At 39.1% G+C, this 22,747-nt stretch overlaps 1 protein-coding gene across 3 annotated transcripts in view; it reads left to right on the forward strand.

Moving 5' to 3' along the window:
• Positions 1-22,747, forward strand: part of LOC129775735 (disheveled-associated activator of morphogenesis 1) — a 213,545-nt gene that overhangs the window by 185,770 nt on the left and 5,028 nt on the right. Inside the window, exons 1-7 of one of the 3 annotated variants that reach the window (XM_055780800.1) lie at positions 9,609-9,826; positions 9,880-10,437; positions 10,501-11,973; positions 17,597-17,751; positions 17,826-17,987; positions 18,046-18,606; positions 18,669-18,840. In XM_055780800.1, the coding sequence (XP_055636775.1) occupies positions 9,764-9,826; positions 9,880-10,437; positions 10,501-11,973; positions 17,597-17,751; positions 17,826-17,987; positions 18,046-18,606; positions 18,669-18,840 (3,144 nt within the window). In that variant the 5' untranslated portion in view covers positions 9,609-9,763. Of the gene's footprint in view, positions 1-9,608; positions 9,827-9,879; positions 10,438-10,500; positions 11,974-17,596; positions 17,752-17,825; positions 17,988-18,045; positions 18,607-18,668; positions 18,841-22,747 lie in introns of those variants that run through there. The other 2 variants (XM_055780798.1, XM_055780799.1) reach the window with 2 other exon arrangements.

The raw sequence follows: 22,747 nt of genomic DNA on the forward strand, positions 1-22,747 counted from the left end.
AAAGATGAAAAAAATTAGTACAGGATATAGTAGTGGAACATGTAAATTAGTGGATCCTGATAACATTTTGGAAGTGAAAAATTTAAGTTAATAATTTTTAATGTGTTATCATTAATTTCATCCTAAAAAGTTATATTAAACTAGATTGTTTCTATCGATTAATTGAAACTCTCTAACCGCTCTACAATTTGTTCTTAGACACCCAACTTCTATCTTCCTTAATTTGGCTACAACATCGATATAAACGATTCTTGGTGAAAATTCAAGCAAAATCTTCAAAAATCACGGTTTTTACCCCACTGTACATACAATAGCCACTTAAATTACACCTTAACGTTGAAAGGGTACATTTCTTCTTGAAATAAGTCATATTTGAAATATAAAGAAAATATGTTTCTTCCGAACTGTATATAATCGAATCACATATAATCGAGTCCGGCCTGTATATATTCTATTATAAATTATTCAAACCCCGTTTAAAAAGATGTAATATTCTCATACGTACTCAAACACAATTCAAAATTTGAATTGAAAACAGTTTGGCATTTCTGCAAAAAAATTCTTCAAGGGCAAAAACATTGGTTCTATGGATATCATGAAAAAAATTACCTTAAACAATTTTCGTCGAGAAAGCAAACATGTTTTGGAAGGATAAAATTTTTAAGCACCATGAAGGATGTTGAAAGATTGTGGAACAAAACTGTGCACATAAAATTGAATAAGTGAAAAATGCATGTCTGCCACACAACATGCAAAAATTAAAACGCAATTAATTTCATTTATTGTTATCAAGCTTACAGTTTCGCTGCATTAAATTGTTCCTCTTCCTTAGGCGAACAGTACTTTACTGCACAATACACGAAAGATACAGCAATAGAAGAAGATGACATTATAGAAAATCAAAGTTGTGCCGTACTTTTCGAGATAGAGGGGTGGTCCAAATCACCCCGTATGTCCAACTCACCCCGTGCTACCCTATGTCGAGACGAATTACCTGCGATATTTGCATAAAAATCAGCTTCATGATGAACAATTATGAAATTTTTTTTCAGTGGGTAATATTTAAATCTACGGCATTTTTATTTACACAAAACAACATTTTTCGTCTCCCAATTCATTTAAAACGTTGAAACGGTACATTTCCGTACTCGAAATTAAATTAAATTAAATTATGTGTCCTCTCGAAGTTGTGGAATTATACAAAAGGTCCCAGATAGGTCAATATGCCAAAAGAATTCTGCGGCCAAGATAAAAGCATAAAGTTTTCAAAGCTCTATTCAAAAACACATTCTACGTTGCAAACTTTTCGTCCTTCATATACGCAAAACGTTTATCTGCAAATAAAGCTTATAGACTCACTACCCGAACATGGATCCTCGAAATGACTCATTTGGAATTGCAAACATGCAATGCGATTGAACCCCACGGCATTAGCTGTGCTCGTTCAAGGATTCGCTCTGATTCCCAAAAAAAAACATACAAAACGAGTCCTACAAATGCGGAAGACACACATTCCGCAGCATCATTCCTGCACAAACGAACAACAAACATCGAAAAATGCAAAGCCCTTGACGAGGGAACCAAAACTCCAGACTATTAAGAGCAGTTTACAAATTAGATCCAAACGTGCCGTGTCACGGTTGCTTCTGTCGGCGGTAATTCTCCGCCAAAGAGGAAACCATCGATACACCCATCACCACCATCGCCATTCCATGGCCCTGCTCACCAGCGATCATATCCGTGAGCTTGTTGCAAGTCAAGTTCAATAAATCATACGAACGGTATGCGCAGCAGCAGCAACAGCCGCCACGCACTTTTGAACGTGTGTCCAACTCAATCATCAAACAGCTATAGAGCGCCTTCTCCGCAATCTCTCAAAGTGGGCAACTTTGGAACGGGTGCTCGCCCGCTTACGACCGATCGCACCTTGCGCCCTCCTCCCACTGGATGATCATGGACCACTTTCGATAAAATGCAAAACTGCCCTGCGCTGGCGCATTGCGTGGTAGGTATGCGGCGTTGCAGTCAATGCAAGCTAAATTTATTCCAAAACTGTGGACGCGTGCGCGTAGGATAATAATTTGCTAGCATATTTGTGACATTTCAAATGCAAATCTTATCAACTGGTCCCGAGAGTGAATGTATCAATCGCAGTCCTCCCGTGTACATTCCGTTTGAAAACAAACGTTGGAAGGGTTCCGATTGGCGCGTAGGATTGTGTAACATCGAGAAACAAATTAGTCGCTAGAAAGTGATCGCTTCCGTTTCTAATCAGTACGATGGATATTAGCAATTTATCACCGGATATCATATCGCTGTGATTGGAGAGTTTGTTTTAGTTAATTAGTTTGATTAAGCCCAGTTTCGCGAAACTTGGGCGTTTCTATGTAGTTTTGTCGATAACATGTTCCCGACGAATTTAACAGCCGATTCTGACCGACCCTCTAGGATTTTCTTAATATTTATACATACGCTGAAGGCTACCCAAAATTACGTTTTTTCCATAAATTCAAAACAAATGTTTACTCTGTTAAAATACTTGAAAATTGATTTTTCTATGTTTTTTAGAATATTTAAAATTTTTATACCTCAAAACAACTCCCTTTGATTTTTCAAATATATTTTAATAAAGTCTGCTTCATTTAATATTGGAACAAATTCTTTTGCTCATTGTGGCGCTCCTAGTGAACGGATTTGGAAACTTTTTTCACCCACATGTCGGTAAATTCATTACCTTTCACCATGTATTTATGTCATAACACCAAACGATAGCATTTTGTAAACAACCGCCATGGAAGCCGAACGGAGAGATAAAATTGTGCACAGTTTTCTTGAAAATCCATTGTTGTCGGCATCTAAGCTAGCTAAACAGCTTAAAATGCCCAGAAATACCGTATGGCGTGTTCTCAAGCAGTACAAGGAAACATTGACGACGGCTCGGAAGCCGCATTCGAAGCGTCGGAGTGGAACTGTCGACCGGAAACTGCGTGGGAAAGTCATCAAGGCCGTCAAGAGGAATCCCAATCTTTCAGACCGCGATTTGGCCAATAAGTTCCAGGCCGCTCACAGTACGGTGCGACGAATTCGTCTCCGGGAAGGAATAAGGTCATTCCGAGCCAGCAAACAGCCAAATCGGACGCTGAAGCAGAACAATGTGGCCAGAATCCGTGCTCGAAAGCTGTACGACCAAGCGCTGACCAAGTTCGACGGATGTATTCTGATGGACGATGAGACCTACGTGAAGGCGGACTTTGGGCAAATCCCAGGTCAAAAATTTTATTTGGCGACGGCTCGGGGGAATGTACCTGCAAAATTTAAGTTCGTGTTTGCGGATAAATTCGCCCGCAAGTACATGATTTGGCAGGGGATATGCAGTTGTGGACAGAAAACCAAAGTCTTTCTCACTGACAAGACAATGACATCAGAAGTCTACAAAAAAGAGTGCCTACAGAAACGGATTCTGCCGTTTATTCGTGCCCACGACCGTCCAGTAATGTTTTGGCCGGACCTCGCAAGCTGCCATTACAGCAAAACGGTTATGGAATGGTACGCAACGAACGGGGTCAGCGTAATACCGAAGGACCTCAACCCCCCAAACTGCCCCCAGTTCCGGCCGATAGAGAAATACTGGGCAATCACGAATCGGAAGCTTAAGGCAAAGGGAAAACTTGTTAGGAACATGACTCAAATGAAGAACTGGTGGAATCAAATCGCCAAAACGGTGGACGAAAAGGGTGTGCGCCGCCTAATGTGCCGTATTACGGGAAAAGTACGAGAATTTCTTCGAAAAAGCAATGAATTATTTTTTTATTTTTTTTTATGAAAGAGTAAAGAAAATGCTACATTTGTATGAAAAACAAATTATGAATTCGTTAATAAATGACTGAACTACACGCAATTGTTTGTGTTCCAATATTAAATGAAGCAGACTTTAGAATACTGGCATTATTTTTTAATAGAATACTGGCTCCTAGGGCTTCAGAATAGCCTTATCAAGATGTTGAAGTGGGCTTCATGTTAGAACACCACAATTGCAAAGTAAACAACCGAAGTTTCGCTTTCGGCATTACAAAAGCGACAAATATTATCTTGTACGAGCTCTATGTTTCGAAGATGACATTGGGCCTGATCACGAACATCACTGTCACAAACGCTTTCACGTCACTTACACTTCACTTAATCTTTTTGTGTATGTCATCATTGTCACGGACAGTTACGTGTAAAAAAAACTCCGTGAAGTGAAAGAGTTCATTCCCGTATATAAGAGACATGTCAGTTGCATAATTTCGGGCGTTTCAACGTTATGTCGGTTGCATAATTTCGGACGTTTGAACGTTATGTAGGTAAAATTAATAAGTGTATGAGATAATATTCCATTTGATTGAACGTATGTTTTAGAATGACAAGTTTGCGATTATACCTCGATGATTCGGTATTTCAATGTCAACTATTCGGACTCATTTCATGAATCTTGGTTGCTCTTGAATGATTTAGTTGTTGAACATATGGGAATGTAATTTTTTTTTCCTCTTTCTATAAATTACTCTAGAAATAAAGCATGACTATCATGAGTTTAAAAATCGATATCTCGCATACTCTTGTACTCAGCTCTGTCTTACTCGTTTGAATAGTGAGAAGTATTTAGTGTAGGTCAACGTTAAAATCATTTTTTAAGACTTCTATATATCAGAATAAACCCGAATTTATCCATCTCATGATCAGTATAATCTGAGCTACTCCCATATGGGATTCTGAAGTTTAATCCTCTTATCCTTCCCATTCTCGTGTAATTTCATATACGGGACATGAGGTTTGATATAGTTATTTAAACAGAAACTGGTCAGTAACGTCGGTCAGAAGCATAATTTTTATTTGACACATATGATGAGTTTCAAGGAATTTACCAAAAGCAGAAAATGATTCAGATTTTCTTTAGACGGATATTAAAATTATGGAAAAAGAACTAGAGAATAATTTAAAAATTATTAATTTAATTCTTTCATTCAAAGTATGTCTTCAAAACAATATCGTTGAAAATATCTATTACGTAAAAACAAAAGATCAATGGTCTTATTCGATGTAACTATCGTCCTGATTCGGGTCTTGTCCACCAATTGCGAAAGTTTGAGTTACAAAAACCAGCTTTGCAATGTGGGAAAAACATTACAGTTATTATTTTACATTCAAAATATCAACAAATCAATATTATACATAATCAATCATAATGATCGTTTTGGGACAGTGGCCTCCATTACCATTTTATGGGGTTGCAACTCTCTGTTAGATTAACAGAGAGTTCCTTAAAATATAAACGAAAAATTTCTATTCATTTAGGACAATCGAAATTAGGCCTTTCGCCATGTTTCAATCGGTCTATGGGAGCTACATTTGTAGTCCTCAATTACATCCAATAGCGCATTTATCGAATCCAAATAAGCAAATTTACGTACTCTGGATACATAAGGATTTCGTTCTAAAAATGCCACCAATCGGGTAATTGCTGTATGTTTAACTTTTCTTTCCAGACAAGATTTCTCTTTTTTTTTCTTTCAAGACAAGATTCAAAATGTTAGCAAAAAAAAAGCTAAATAAATCCGAAATTAAACTTACTCCATTCCGCGTGACTAGCTTTCACCATCTAAAACACAAGTGACAAATATCTCTTCTGTAGGAGCATTGTACCACTGCGACCATTAGTTTGATCTATTGTAGTGCACTCCAGTTTGCTATGTATGCAGTGTCAGTTCGTTCCATCAATTGACAAATATACTTGTTTTTCCCCGTGACGTGACAGTATCGTGATATTCATAATAACCCCGAGTTCATCAAAGTTGTCACGACGGATGAACTTCTGGATTCTACACACACACTGTGGCAGCCGTAATAACGTTGTATACACTTCGTTTTCACCGTGAAGGGACGTTCGTGATCAGGCCCATTTACTCGGACAGTGTCCAGTGTCCAGTAAATGTGCTGAGGTGATGCTCTCGTGGCTGAGTGGTTAGCATCACACCTAACATGCCGGAGGTTCGGGTTCGATTCCCGTTCTGGTCGGGAATTTTTTTTCATCAACGAAATTTCCTCCGACTTGCACGTATGGTCACGTATATTTTAGAGTTTGCTACTCAGAATGCATTGAAGGCGTGTTATTTGGCATAGGAATCTCAACTAAGGTTCCAATAAAAATGATGCAAGTAATACTACGTTGAGATGGCGAAGTTCCTCTAGGAACGTTAGAAATGTGCTGAGGTCTTTCTTATTTAGACTCAGAAATTGTAGAGTAACTTCAATACTCGGCGTGATAATTTTTTTTGACTAGTACAAAGCTGTCTTCCAATTTTGACGTTGGATTTCTATGAAATCTTTGTTTCTATGAAAAATGTATCTAACGAAGAATTAAGGGATTTCAAATGCAAATTGCAAATTGGAAAAAATGTTTTTTCGTTGTTTTCATTCTTTTGTTACCCTATTGTGTGTACGTGTTATCGTGATAACCATCACCGGATTGTTTGTGTAAATTGAAAAATGTCTTTAAGCGAACCATAGACGTTCAATATTGTTGTGCAATGTGGGTTGCACAATATTTTGACGACGGCTCAATATTATTGTACAATATTTTGGTTTGTACACAAAAGATTGTTCTGCATGGAGGCGATATTGAAGGTTGTGCAACAAGTTGCGCAATCGCGAGTACATTGCAACTACATTGTGCAAACAGTCCCTGCCTAGAGGTAAGATTCCACTAAGGCAATACTAAATAACATATAGCATGATATATGATACTTGCAAGTGTTGTCATTGTTGTTGTTTCCATGCGGTGCCAAAGATATATTGATGTAGTTATGAAATGTGGAATAATGGTGCTGGTTCACAATGTATATAACCGACTGTAGCCGAGTCTATGTCAATTGTGAAAAAGGCCACCGGAATAGCGTTCGATGTAAATTTTCGATGCATTGACATGAAATAAATTGCGACATACGACCAGCTAGTGTATTGTTCTGCGAGGGCAAGAATGAATCATCAATCAATTATCATCAACTGATTCTACAATGAAAAAACCATTTCTGAGATTATTCTACTAAGCAGTTGTTTCTAAAATTTCATGGCATTATAGAATAATATCCGAAGTTATAAACTAGCGACTTATATAAAATAACAGCGTAGTTCGACGTCAACAATGCGGTCGTATCTTGGACACAACCTCCTATAATTTTTATTCCAAAAATTCAAATGTTTTTTTATTTAATATTTCTTTTAAAACTAGAACTACCGGCAGCTTTTATATATCTATTTCTACCAAACCGATAATTTTGACTAGTGTGATATTTATTTGTCAGAATATAAAAAAACAAAGGAAATAAACCATATTTAGAAAAACTCATAAAATTATAGAAAATATTAAATGAAATTTCAAGATATATTCCTTTGAACAAATGATATAACCGGCCATTTTGATCGGTCGGTAGTTCTGGTGTTAAATGAGGCGATATGCTTCTTAATAAAAAAAAGTTAGCACTTCTTTTTATCAAATAAATATGTTTAATAATAGCTTTTTATCAGAGCAATTGTTGTGAATAGAATTTGGTAAAACCTGTTTTCGGGCGGTTTTTTATGCGTTTTTGTGCGATTTTTTGGTGCGACTTTTTGTGCGGTATTTGAGAAAAATGAAATCATCATTTGTTCTTCTATCTTTGATATCATCGCTCTAAAAAGGGACTGTGTCAGCTAATTCCCATTCTCATGTTTTGTTTTGTTTGGTTTTAGGTGTCAGTTTGAGCTTATTGAAAGGAGCAGAGAGTTGATTTCTTTATCTGCTCAAATAAGTAGCATTTTTTAGTCCCTATCCACCGCATAAAAAAGATTTTTTTTTCAAATTGTGTCGCGAACACTATTTTCTAAAGCTACTGGTAAAGTTTAGTACGATTTCTTTTATGCGATTTTTTTTGTGCGGTCCCTTTCCCCGCATGAACACCCTAAGAAATATCCCCTTTTACTATGCCTATATACCGCTTTACACTTTAAAAATTAAAGGAAGTCATTCAAGACGGTCTTGAATGTTCTAAGTTACGCTAAGCTATAATTAGCAGGAAAAAAGATATAAATTTTAATATTTTTTTACAGTCTATATCTGTCTCTACAATATTTTATTGAGAATTTTTCGTTTCTTAATGAAGACCTGAACGGAAAGTGCAGCGGGGATCGTAGGGGAACTTAGGGTAAGACGCACCGTGTCGGTAAAACGCACCACTATGAAAAATCATGGAAAACACAACAATTGGCAGGATTTTTCTGTGGTTACAACTTTATTTTTTATTTCAAATGCCAAAAAAAGTAGTTTAGCACCGAAAATCTTGTCTAGCTTCATAAAATAGTAACAAAATTATTTCAATGCTTCTGACTACTAAAATCTAATACATCGCCAAACCGATATAGTGGTTCTCAGATTTCCCTGAAAAGCGGTTGTTTTTTTTATCGCAAAATGTTTGACCCGTATTTTATTATTATTTTATTAGGGGTTTTATTACGGCCATTTTCATTTTAATGTGGTCCAAAAATCATTTCCCCTTTTTTCCGGAAATTACTATTTTTAAACTTTTGAACTTTTGAACTACTGGGTCGATTCAGATGATCGATATATTAATTTGAAGTCAATGAGTTGGTCTTCTTTCGAAAAAAAACCACATTTGCGTGGAAATTGCATTCTAGTCGCATAGATGTAGTCTAGCCGCAAAGGAATATGAACGAAAACAGAAAACATGTTAACTTTAAAAAATCAACTACAAAAAACACCTCACTGATATTTGGATATGTTATGTTCAGGCTCTCAAGAAAAAATATAAAAAATATTAGCGCTCTTGGTCCCAAGACCTATGAAAAAAAGATACAAACAATAATTACGGAAACAAAATCATTTAGGAAGTGATGACTAGTTCATTGGCTTCAATTTGATATGTTGATCGTCTAAACTGGTGCAGTAGTTCAAAAGCCATGAATTTAAAAAAAATTGAAAAAAAATCAATTTTTGGAAGAAAAAAAAAAAGGAGAAAAATTGGGCACTCTGATAAAAAAAAAATATGGCTCTAATATTTTGCAATATGGACCAATTTGTCCCCAAACAACAAAGTTATGATTGATTGATTGAATCACTGAAATATCGGTTTCCCTCTTCTACAATATGTGAAGAGTCGTTCAAACTGATGTTTTGTCGAAGACATCAGGTTGGATAAAATAAATTTCAATGGAAATTCCTTAAATGCGATGTGCGCAAAATTACACCCGAATTGCCTCCATGAGAAAAATTTCTATTTCATTTATTTTTTCAACCTTTGACAGCTTTATGTATAACAGGGTGTCTTAAATAGCATTATTATTTTAAGAATAAGATAATCAGAAGTATTAATTGGTTTTTAGGTAAATTATTTAAATTTAAGCACCCGTTAATTTTACCACACCTGTTCATCTTAACCGCATTTCCCATACTTGTTTATCACTGTAGAAACAACATGGGTAATAAATCAAGCATTTACCAACTTATATGTGTATGTGGGTTAAATGTTCCAAATCACATACAACAAAACCCATTTCTTTCGGCAAAGCAATGCAAAACATCTGATGTCTTGAGGTTAATGGTGTCTATTCCATTGTTTTGTAATTTGTTCTCCGATTCCGACTGAAAGTAAACATCACAGCAGCCATGGCTTGGATGATTTTTGTAACATAAAATTATTTTGCTTCCGCCACCGTAAAAAAAGTCTAACAAATGAAATTGATGCCTCAAATATTTTCCAATTTATCGAAATTAGTTGACGGTTTACTCTACCAAGTATATATTTTGCGTTAGTTTAAATATATTTACTCTCTTCTTCTGTTCCGCAGGATGACGAGCCGCCCGAAATCTGCGTGGTCGAGGGGGTATTCTCCCTGCAGACACTCACCCCCACCCAGCCTATGCCGGCCGTAGACGAGCTCGACAGCAAGTTTGCCGAGCTCGTCGAGGAACTTGATCTCACCGCACCAAACAAAGCAGCGATGCTGAGTCTGCCGCCCCAGAAGAAATGGCAAATCTACTGCTCCCGCAAGAGTCCCCTGGATGCCACCGGACCGAATGGGGTGCCCCTCCCGGGTGCCAATCAGCCACCCTCACCCGAGCATTACATCGAGCGGCTCAAGGATATGGCCGTGCAGCTGAAGGCCTCCTCACCGGACGAATCACCCTCGCACGAGTACAATCCCAAAATAGAGTCCCACACCGCGTTGTTCGATGCCCTGAAAACGGCCCTGCGTACGTCGGCCCATAGTTTTGTCATACGGTTCATCGAGTTGCAGGGACTGCCAGCGCTGCTCGAACTACTCCAGGCACTGGACATCCGAGTGGCCAACAGTCCACTGCACACTAGTCTCATCGGGTGCATCAAAGCGTTGATGAACAACTCGGTAAGTTAATTACGTTCCAGAGATAGAATAAGAGATTTTTTACAATGTGTTTGCTACTTCCAGACCGGTCGCTCGCATGTACTGGCCCATCCCACCGGTATCGACACGATTGCCCGGTCGTTTGCAGCGGACAACATCAAGACCAAAATTGCCGCACTTGAAATTCTTGGCGCCGTCTGTCTCGTCCCGGGTGGCCACAAGAAGGTTCTTACGGCAATGCTCAACTATCAGGAGTATGCCGCCGAACGAACACGCTTTCAGGGTATTGTGAACGATCTGGACAAATCCACCGGAGCCTATCGAGACGATGTTAACCTCAAAACAGCAATAATGTCTTTCATCAACGCTGTGCTAAACTATGGACCCGGGCAGGAGAATCTCGAGTTTAGACTGCATCTGAGGTACGAATTCCTGATGCTTGGAATCCAGCCCGTGATTGACAAGTTGAGAAAGCACGAGAATGAAACGCTAAATCGACATTTGGATTTTTTCGAGATGGTTAGAAACGAAGACGAGAAGGAGCTGGCGCGGAAATTTAGTCACGAGCATGTGGACACAAAGAGTGCTACCGCTATTTTCGATTTGCTAAGACGGAAGTTGAGCCACTCTACAGCCTACCCACACTTGTTGAGTCTGCTGCAGCACATGCTGCTTCTGCCACACAACGGTACCAATGCTCAGCACTGGTTGATGTTTGACAGAATTGTTCAACAACTGGTTCTTCAGCAGGAGGAACGACCATCGAGTGAAATCGATCCAGATCAAGACAAGCTTTTGGAAGCGAAGTCAAAAATTCAAGACCCAGACATTGCACCCCTACAGATCGATGTCAAGAAAATTGTGAAGCTCTTGGTGAAAGAGGAAGAATTGCTCGCCGCCCGGAATCGGGCGGACGATTTGGAGAAAGAGAACTGCGAAATTACCGGCAAATTGGCTAAGAAAGAGCAAGAACTGGATCTTCGCACGCAAGAGAAGGAAGATCTTGAAACATCCCTTGCACGTATGCGAGAGAGGTTGGAGAAGGAAAGCGCCAATCATTCGCAAGCGGTCCAGCGTGCTCTGAACGCCGAAATGCGTGCCGAGGACCTCCAACACCGGGTTCTGAATGAGCAGCAGGAACGAATGCGTCTCGAACGACTAGTCACCGAGGGAAGCATCCCGGACGACCAGAAAGTGGCCGGCCTCCAGGGTTGCAATGGGCAAGTCTCTCCCCCACCACCTCCGCCACCGTGCAAGCTACCACCACCGCCACCGCCAATGATGGCCGCCCCACCGCCACCACCAGCGCCCGGAGGTCTGCCAAAGATTACCAGTCTGAACGTTCAGAACCAACCAGTGCCACCGAAGATGGAAGCTCCCAAGAAGAACGTCCCCCAGCCGGCAAACCCGCTGAAGAGCTTCAACTGGTCGAAGCTACCCGACAGCAAGCTGCAGGGAACCGTCTGGAGTGAACTTGACGACACCAAGTGGTATAACAGCATCGAGCTCGAATCGATTGACAAGCTGTTTTCAGCCTATCAGAAGAATGGAGTCGCGGTAGGTTGCCTTGAGAATACTCTTTTGTTTCATAACTATTGTTTGCATCAGTATTTTACCCCATATTAATATCATTATTATTACTGTTTATTTGGCAACATAAGGCATTGCTTTTTCAAATGTCCCAATGCATTATATGGTAGAATTAGTGTCACATACATTCGGCACATTTTCCGATTGTAACAATATTTTAATTCAATTTCCTCGAAAGTGCTCGAAGAACCCTCTGCTGAATGCTGAATCTAATGTTTCTAAAGTTAAATCAAACGCTGGTAAATTCTAAATTGCAACGCCTCTGATAAAGAATGAATTACCATATTTCAACAAAATGGTACCGCGGAATTACAAACTTCCGACAGCGAACGCTCTTGCACGGCTTCAATTTACTGGACAAATATTGTGGTTATTTGTTTTTTATCAGTTGGAATCAGGGTCCAACATTTTCGAAGACTAAACATGAAAATCGACTCTCCTCCCAATCGCTTCGCTTCGAGTAGGACTACTTCGGCATTCGCCTCGTTAATTCATTTCTAGTTGAAGCAAATGGTTATTCTAATTGGTGTGGCGAATGAATACAAATCTGCCTCTTCATTCAACCTGACTTCACTTCACCATTACTACTCCACCCCGACATGTACCTCGTTGTCCACATACACAATCTTATTTTGCGTTCATATAAAGTGAAACGGAAACTTGATTTCTGATGCAAAAAACTAGAAGAGGATTATATCTGTGATACAATCGCAAATTAGACGTAGGACTACTACAGGAATCATTTGTTTAAAATTGCATCTGAATCAATTCTCAATTAATGAATGAATGATTTTTTTTTTTATAAACATTGCTAAAAGTTTTTTTTTTTTAGTGTGCGAGTGGCTGAGTTAAGTATGAAATTGTTATTAACATAAAATTTAACTATTTCGAACTTGTTTCGAAAGAATCGTTGGCGTAGCTTTGTAAGACCAACTGAAGATGTTTGATACATAACTCATTTTTGTTCTCGTGAGAATAAGACATGAGATTTTTCATGACCCCTTCACGCGGAAGCCAAAGTGAAAACTGATGCTCTTGGGTATCATTGCGTCACTTGAACATCTAGCCGATTACACAAACGAATGTGAGTTTTCCTTCGCTCGGGCGCATTTACAAGCAAACATTTTCCCATGACCACTCCATGCGGAAGCAGAATCGAAATTGATGCTCTTGGATACGATTTGAGAAAAAGCAGTCGTATCGTATGCAAACCGTCTACCAAATTTTATGGTTGTATGATGCAAATATAAACAAATCGTTTGTTTTTCAATTGTAGTTTAAGTGCCATTTTCTCTCGAATTCTATTGTATATTATAACAAAACTAACACATAGTTGTAGAGTGAAACTTAGTGATGCAGTTTCCACTTCAGAAACGGTTTATTATTTCGTTGAAACACAGTACTGAATCGAGTAAGTGTACTCTCTTATAGATAAGCATGCTTGAAGACAGTTATAAATTTTCAAAGTCTGAATGAAAATTATTCTTGAATGTTATTTGCATGCTTAGTTAACATAGTCCTGACCCTCATATAATAATTACTGAAAGAACTCCTAAAAATTTTCAACAGAACGTACAGAAAATGGACCAGAAAAGTTGCTCGAATTAGCCTAACAATAAAGGTATTGATTATGTTAGTGTTACTGAAAGATAAACTAACTGTCGCTCGATTCATATATAAATTAAGATGTTGGTCAGGAATATCGTAACTTTTTATCGAAAATAGGTGAAACCTGGTACCTCAAAGCTTCAACCGTCAACCAGCTTCAACATCGATGAAGATTGAGACGTTCATAACCAACCCTGCGTGAAGTTTGCCCAACAGCGCGTCGAAAACCAAGTGTGTAAAATTACCCTCGACGACCAAACGGTTTCGTCCGACAGCGAAGTTGTTAATATCTGCCAAACCCACAAATACATTGCAGGTCGCATTTTCTCCCAAAAATGGCTTTTTTTGATTTTTTAACCACTTGTTGAAAATTCGTTACTTTTGCACATAGAACATTCATTTGATACGGAGAATTCGATTTTCATAGATAACTTTGTTCCTGAAGATGTGTTAATTTTTCTTGCTGCTGAGGAAGTGTCTTTTTATAAAGCAAGAAAAGATGTTTGTAATGTTGATAATTTATATGTTCCAAACTAACTAGCTCTGCAGAGCATTGTAATTTCATTTAATACTTACTATTGGAAAAAATAAATTTAATACTACGGTCAGCTCTCCCTAACTCGGGTTAGGGAGGTATCGAGTTATGGAGAGAAGAATGCTTGTAAAATCAATCAAAGGTGCCATGAAATTCATCGAGTTAGAGACACCGCACACTGCATACTTTTTATTGGCAGACAGTTTGATCGAGTTGGCCTGCAAAAACCGACCCAACTGAATCGGTGTTATGTGCGCTTATGCATATTTCTCCATACTGATTAGGTCGGCCGATCAAACTATCGGCCGTAAAATAGTCTGCAGTCTGCGGGGGCTCTTAGTAATGGGTGCTTCATGTTAACTCGCTGTCAAACTCAGCTTCGATGTCCCGAATTACATCACGGAAATCGATTGCGCAAATATTTATTCTCTAGGACGCATTGACAAGCGAACATTTTCTCATGACCACTCCATGCGAAAGCCAAATAGGAACTGAAGGAAGGAAGGTATTGAATTAGAGAGACTTTAAACTCTGAGAGTTCATTCGTCTCTTACAGGAACTGAATAAATTTCCGAGCTGGCATCCGCATATATAGGGTTGGTGAGAAACAAATGTCGTATTTCTAATCGAAATTGGACGCTTTATTTAACATACTTTAAATTATCCAATTTAAGTCGAATATGCGCCGTTTTGTTCGCAAACTTGTTGCCATTTAGAAGGTAATATTATTCGATCTTCGTAACGATCAAATCAGCCATCTTCGTAATAAACTCCAGGTAGCTTAGGTAGTGTCAACTTTATGTTTGTCAACTGTTGCAGCCAATTCAGAATAAGATCTATAGCGCTCTTCTCGCAAAGTCTGGATATCAGCAGAAAGATCCAACTTCATACTAGGATTGGGCGATCTTCATAAAAAGATCGATCTCATCGAATTGATTTTCCAAACGGCGTAGGGATCGATCCACTGATCAAATCGGTACCAAAGAATCGATCTTTGTCGAATCGATTTTTGAAAAATTAAAAGATTTATCTACCTATTCTATATGAATGCTGTCGTTTCTTTGAACAGGGAATACAAATTTCATATTTCTATTCAAATATCAAAAGCATTTTGTTTTGTTTCTGAGCATGTGACCTACAGGGCATTCATCTTGTGCCATCGGGTAATCGTTTTGTTTGAAAAATTAATTGAAAAGGTTATTAGAATTCCATCAACCGCCCAGAACTCAGCTGAGAATGATCCCATAAAAGCCAATCGTGCCATATATCTGTCATTTAGTCGGAGCCGATTCTTAATTTTGGCGCCAGATCTAGAAAACAATCTTTCGCCTGTAATTGATGTCAACATCAGGTTCAGTGATCCTATGCGCAACCGGTTACAATTCAACCCCTCAGTAGCTGCCGCTAGTTCTGTCTCTATCAGCATTTGTACAGAAGTAAATCGTAGAAGAAGCAATTCAAATGTTGACATTATGTTTAAAAATATGTGGCCTTTGGTGAAATAAAAAATAGATGTGTACTGAAGAACAAATCTACAAAAAGATCGAAAAGATCGAAAGCAAAAAAATCGATTTTCTCGATTTTCTCGAGCACAAAAGATCGATCCAAAAAATCGGAAATCGGAATGGAAAAGATCGATCTTCTAAGGATCGATCCGAGATCGCCCAATCCTACTTCATACACTCCGTTTGCGATGTTAGTCTGTCCAGCTTATCCCAGAGTCTTTCGTTATCATCCTTAGTGCTTTGAGTATATGCGAACAGCTCAGAAGTCATCAAGTTTGCGAGCGCAGCTACACTTATTTCCTTGGTAGATGACGGACCTACATTGCGAACTGAGTTACTAACTTCGTCCTCCGATATTTTGAACAAGATTGAGTGCACAAACTGCTCGAAATCACTTCTTTTGTCTATTACAATGTCTGCTTGGCAGCGGCAATAAATTTGACGAATTCAACTTCAATGTTCTTAAATATAATCATCACACAACCAATAGCACTGAGAATGGCACTTCAGAGCTAACGCCAATAACGAATTTTGGTGATTTTTAGAGATGACTAGCTGACCCGGCAAACTTCGTCCCGCCAAAAAATTGTTTTTTGTTATCAATATCTTCAAACATTCACGTTTTCTTACTATTAGCAAGCTCATGGGTCCAATCGCAAAACTGTTCATTGATTGATCTTCTATTCGTCTCCGTTGAATTTACTTTTTACTATAAAATTCCTAATATTTCTAACAAAACTCATCATTATAATATCAGATTATTTTCATACATAATTCTCGTTCAAGATTTTTCAACCACTTTTAAACAACATGTTACTCCGTTACATGGAATAAATGTTTTATACAGAAAATATGATAGAATAAAGACAGCCCTAAAACAATTCCTTCCTCGAGTTCTGCTCTTATCAACACATCTGGCGATCCTTTTTTTGGGTATAGATAGAAGAAGATATAGGAGTGCGTTCCATCACATTAAAATTCATTTCCAGTTTCGCACAAAGATCAATTTCGTTAGCACAAACATCAAATGGACTAACAGTCCTTGTCACTATATACTTGTAGAACATATGTCAATTTAATTTTCCGAATTTTCCCTTTTTTCTTCAGAGTTTTCCGAAAATTTTCAATTGTCACGTTTGGCTGAAACATTTTTGCTTGAACTATGTGTAATATTTTTATGGGACCCCCTCTCCATTCCAGAGGAGAGAGGGGTGTCATACCATAATAGAAACATTTCTCATACTCAAAAACCCTCACATCCCAAATTGTGCTTGATTAGCTTTCGAATTTTGCAGAAATTTGTGTTTCATTTGTATGATACCCCACCCTCAGAGAGGGGAGGAGTGTCTAACCATCATAGAAACATTTATTGCACCCTAAAACCATTACATGCAAAATTTGGTTTCTTTTGCTTGATTAATTCTCGAGTAATGCAGAAATTTGTGTTTCATTTGTATGGCAGCTCCCCCTTAAAAAGGGGGATGGGGAGTCTAACCATCATAGGAACATTTATTGCACCCTATAACCTCCATATGCTCCATATGCATTATGTTCCATTTGCTTGATCAGTTCTCGGGTTATGCAGAAATATGTGTTCCATTTGTATGGCAGCCCCCCCTTAGAGAGGGGTGAGGGGTCTCAAACTATCACGAGAACCTTCCCCCGGCCCAAAAACCCCTACATACCAATTTTCATGTTGATCGGTTCAGTAGTTTCCGAGTCCATAAGAATCAGACAGACAGACAGAAATCCATTTTTATATATTATATATAGATAGATGGATAGATAGGTTTACGTACTTGTCACTGCACTAAAAATTACGTGCACTCTCTACCATGCGTTCTTCCGATCATGATATCATTTCACATTAATCCTAAGTTACCCGCTAAATTGTTTTTCGTCTTGAGTTAGCTTTCTTTACTAAACCTAGCGAGAACACTAGTATAATTTCCCATTCCAGAACGATGGTTCGATCGAGGATCTCCGGCTGATTGGCAAACAGAAGACAAAAATCCTGTCGGTGATAGACGGTCGAAGAGCACAAAACTGTACGATTCTGCTTAGCAAGCTGAAGATGAGCGACGAAGAGATCTCCAAGTATGATGGGTTTTTGCAGTGCCCTGAACTTTCCTCTTTTACATGTTTTTAAACCTTTATAATTTATCTCCCAGGGCCATACTATCGATGGATTCCAGTGAGCAGCTGCCAATTGACATGGTGGAACAGCTGCTGAAGTTTACTCCTTCCGCAGAGGAACGGGCCTTACTAGACGAACATTCCGAGGATATTGACTCGCTCGCTCGAGCCGATCGGTTCTTGTACGAAATTTCGAAGTATATAAACCATAGCCACTCCCCAAAAGCAGCTATTGACTTTTTTTTTCTCACCCAGAATACCTCACTATGAGCAACGTCTACGCAGTCTGCACTACAAAAAGCGCTTCCAGGTGACGGTGAACGATCTCTCGCCACGCATAGCCAACGTGATGGAGGCCTCCCGGGAGGTGGCTCGCTCTAGACGACTGCGCAAGCTTCTGGAGCTGGTGCTCGCACTTGGCAACTACATGAATCGGGGTGCGCGTGGCAACGCGTCCGGTTTCCGACTGGCATCCCTCAACCGCCTGGCGGACACCAAGAGCAGTGCGTTCAAGGGAACCACACTGCTGCACTATCTGGTGCAGATCATCGAGAAGAAGTTTAAGGACATTCTCCTGCTGGAGGAAGATTTGCCCCACGTGAAGGAAGCGTCGAAAGTTTCCCTGGGCGAGATGGACAAGGACATCACGATGCTGCGAGCTGGACTTGCCGAGGTTAATCGTGAGATCGAGTTCCATCGAAGCAGTGGAGTACCCCAGCCGGGAGACCGGTTTCTGCCGGTGATGCGGGAGTTCCACGCGCAGGCCTCGGTTCGGTTTGCCGAGCTGGAGGATCAGTTCCAGGATATGAAGACCAGGTCAGTAATTGATATATATTTTGTGAACATGTAAACATGACAAAAAGCTTAATTGAATACAGGTTTGATCGGGCGGTGCGTTTGTTCGGAGAAGATGGATCTGTGGTGCAACCGGATGAGTTCTTCGGAATCTTCGATGGATTTTTATCGGCGTTGATGGAAGCCAAACAGGATAACGAAAACTTCCGACGGAGGCAGGAAGAGGAAGAGAAACGTGCAAAGCAGGAAGCGGAAGTATGTATTGACATATGGGGTCCAATTGACCACTGAATGAACTTGAGAAACAGTATTTTCCTCCAGAGACATCATGATATTAATAATATGACACCTCGTCCAGGTCCACATAAAATTTACATTAACCCTTTGCCGTACAACATCGAGTCTCGCTCGTGGTGTACTTGCATAATATAGAGCGCTTGAACGTCCGGCAGAGTAGTGAAATCACTTGATGTGTGACGTATTAAGTAATACGGGAAGGGGTTAAAGGCCAGACTCGTATCCAGGTACCACATCTACTCTTTTCTTAAATATAATGTTACAACCAGGACTACCAAATGTACTGCCTCACAGTACTCCGAAGACTGTCGCCTTCATTTTCCTATGACAGCCTTTCGATTGATTTCGCAGAGTGAGGACGTCATACGACATACATTTTGTCAAATATGTATCGGGAATTTGTGTTTAAAAACATGATCGCCTTCAAAATAGCTACCTTCTGATACAATACACTTTTACAACAACAATCCAATCATCGAAACACTTTTTATAGCTTTTTTAACACGAGGCCCACGAAACGTCACACAGGGCCATTTCTGGAGAGTAACTACGCGTTGGATAAACGTGAGATCAGAATTCGATAGTTCAAGCATGTCTTCAGCCACTTGATTGCTGAAACTTAAGAAAATTTAGATTTTTTGTCGTGTTAGTCGTGCTGATACTTTTCTCATGCCCAAAACATCAACCAAAATATGACGAACAGTATCGTGCCCTTCCTTTTACAAATTTTGTCGATGTTTTCATCAGTTCAATAGGTGGATGAACGTCCTTAACGTGGCAAATCGTTCATCTCTTCTCGGCCGTCTTTGGATGCCTTCTACCATTCATACACCCATGTTTTTGACATAGTTGAGTCATCAAATGTATTCTGTAACAATTGAAACATTTCGGCACAACAAATTTTTTGTTTGCAACACAAAATTTCACATTATCATTAACCAACAGAATTAAAAAGTTAACTAGTTCTCAATGATGCTGTAAAGAAACTAAATGACAGATCGCGCTCAAAATTGACACTGACCACTGGCAGTAGTAACAACTTAGAAAAAAAAAGAAAAATGTTCAGCAGGAAGTTTTAAAATTATAAATTCCCAGTTTATATTCGATAGAACGTTGACTTCTCTCGTGAATTTCACAAAAAAAAATGTACAACTATCTCACCACGAATCGATAGTCTAGGTCTCTTTTTATAATATAACTAGCTGACCCGGCAAACTTCGTCCCGCCCGAAATTTATTTTTCGTTATCACATCCACGTTTTCTTATTAAGCGCACGTTCATGGGTCCAATCGCGGAACTGTCCATTGATTTATCTTCTAATCTATCCTTTAAAATTATTTTTTTACTATAAAATGTCAGTACCAAAACTCAACATTATAATATCAGATTATTTTCAGACACAATTCTCGTGCAAGATTTTTCATTCACTTGCAAATAACACGTTTCTCCATTACATGAAATAAATGTTTGATACAGAAAATATGATAGAATGAAGACAGCCCTAAATCAGACAATTTCTTACTCGAGCTTCGCTCTTATCAACAAATTCGGCGATCCATTTTTATCTATATAGATAGAAGACGATATGCGTTTTATCACATTAAAATCCATTTCCACTTTCGAACGAAGGTCAATTTCGTTAGCGCAAACATCAAATGAGCTAACAACGCTTGTCAATATGTTGAACTACCATAGAAACATTCATCGATCCCTAAAATCTCTATATGCTAAATTTGATTCCATTTGTTTGATTATTTCTCGAGTTGTTCAGCAACCTCCCCCCCCCCCCTTCTTTAGAGAGGGGAAAGAGTGTCAAACCACCATAAAAACATTTATTGCTCCCTAGAACCTCCATATGCCAAATTTGGTTCCATTGCTTGATTCGTTCTCGAGTTATGCAGAAATTTGTGTTTCATTTTTACGGCAGCACCACCCCCCCCCTCTCCCTTACAAAGATGGGAGGAGTGTTAAACCACCTTAGAAATACTTCTTGCCCTGTAAAATGTCCACATGCAAATTTGGTTCCGTTTGCTTGATTAGCTCTTGAATTATGCAGAAACGTATGCTTCAGTTGTATGGCAGTCGAAACAACGACACCCCCCACCCCCGCCCCTCACAGAGAGAGGAGGAGTGTCTATTCAGCATAGAAACGTTTCGTGTTCCCTAAAATCTTCGCATGCCAAATTTGGCTCCATTTGTTTGATTAGTTCTCGAAATACGCAGAAATTTGTCTTTCATTTGTATGGCAGCTTCCCCTTAGAAAGGGGGTGGAGTGTCTAACCACCATAGAGACATTTATTACACCCTAAAACTTCCACATGCCAAATTTCGTTTCATTTGCTTGATTAATTCTCGAGTAATTCAGAAATTTGTGTTTCATTTGTATGACAGCAATACACATACAACGTCACTGTCACCGTCCGTCAATTTTTTTTTTTCTGGGTTATAGTAGTTTTAAACACTTTTGGCTGGTTCGTTACTTTTGCTTCAATTTTTAGAAGAATATCGGGAGTGAGAATTGAACTCGTGATCTTGAGCGTGAGAGGTATGGATGTTACCACTACGCCAGATCGCGTCCACCCGTCAACTATTCTTTTGGACTTATTTTGCCGACGTCGAAGTTGCCGTTGCTGGTGTATGGTGTATGTGAATGCGACCATACGATTCCCATGGGAGAATATTTCATTCGTTTATGTTGACTTGACGATGACGGGACGTTGTATGTGCAGCGAATTTTACCGGACTTGATTAGAACTTTTTTCACCAATATTCCTGGAGTAAAAATGAGAAAACTTCACCGCTGATTCGATAAACTGAAAAGAAATGTTAAAACACTCACATAACGAAAAATACCTCAAAAAGTAACTCGATAACGATGAGGAAAACTCATCATTATAATATCAGATTATTTTCAGACACAATTCTCGTTCAAGATTTTCCAACCCCTTGCAAATAACATGTTTCTCCGTTACATGGAATCAATGTTTGATAGAGAAAATATGATAGAATGAAGACAGACCCCTCCCCTATTCTCCCCTTAGAGAGGGGGTCCTCTATGGTGTCGAAACACCATAGAAACATTTATTGCACCCTAAAACCTTCACATGCAAAATTTAGTTCCGTTTGCTTGATTAGCTTTTGAATTATGCGGGGGAGAGAGGAGAGGTGTATCTAACCACCACAGAATCATTTATTGCACCCTAAATCCTCCAGATGCCTAATTTGGTTGCGTTTGCTTGATTAATTCTCGAACAATGTAGAAATATGTGTTTTATTTGTATGGCAGCCCCCCCTTAGAGAGGGGGGAGAGGTATCAAACTATCATGAAAACCTTCCCCGGCCTCAAAAACTCCTACATACCAATTTTCATATCGATTGCTTCAGTAGTTTCCGTGTCCGTGTAAGAATCAGACAGACAGACAGAAATCTATTTTTATATATTAGACTGTCAAAAAAGTCCTGCGGTATTTTTTTTGAATTTTCATTTGTTCATAAAATTAGTTACAATCATCTGTTTTAAGTCAAATATGCGCCGTTTTGTTCGATGACTTGTTCCCAACGAGATGTCAACTTCATAATACCCCTGTTATAGAAGCTCGCTTCCTTATTGGCAAAAAACTCGGATAGCCAATTTTCACAGGCCTCTTTTGTGACTAACTTCTGACTACCTAGCTCGTTCGCCATGGACAAAAACAGGTGGTAGTCACTTGGTGCAAGGTCCGGACTGTACGGCGGATGCAAAAGAACCACCCATCCGAGCTCCCGGAGCTTCTGACGCGTCAACAAAGAAGTGTGTGGCCTGGCGTTGTCCTGATGAAATACAATGCGGCCTCTGTTTATCAAAGATGGCCTCTTCTTCATGAGT

This window comes from Toxorhynchites rutilus, chromosome 3, assembly GCF_029784135.1.
Source record: "Toxorhynchites rutilus septentrionalis strain SRP chromosome 3, ASM2978413v1, whole genome shotgun sequence".
In the NCBI taxonomy this organism is placed as follows: Eukaryota; Metazoa; Arthropoda; class Insecta; order Diptera; family Culicidae; genus Toxorhynchites; species Toxorhynchites rutilus.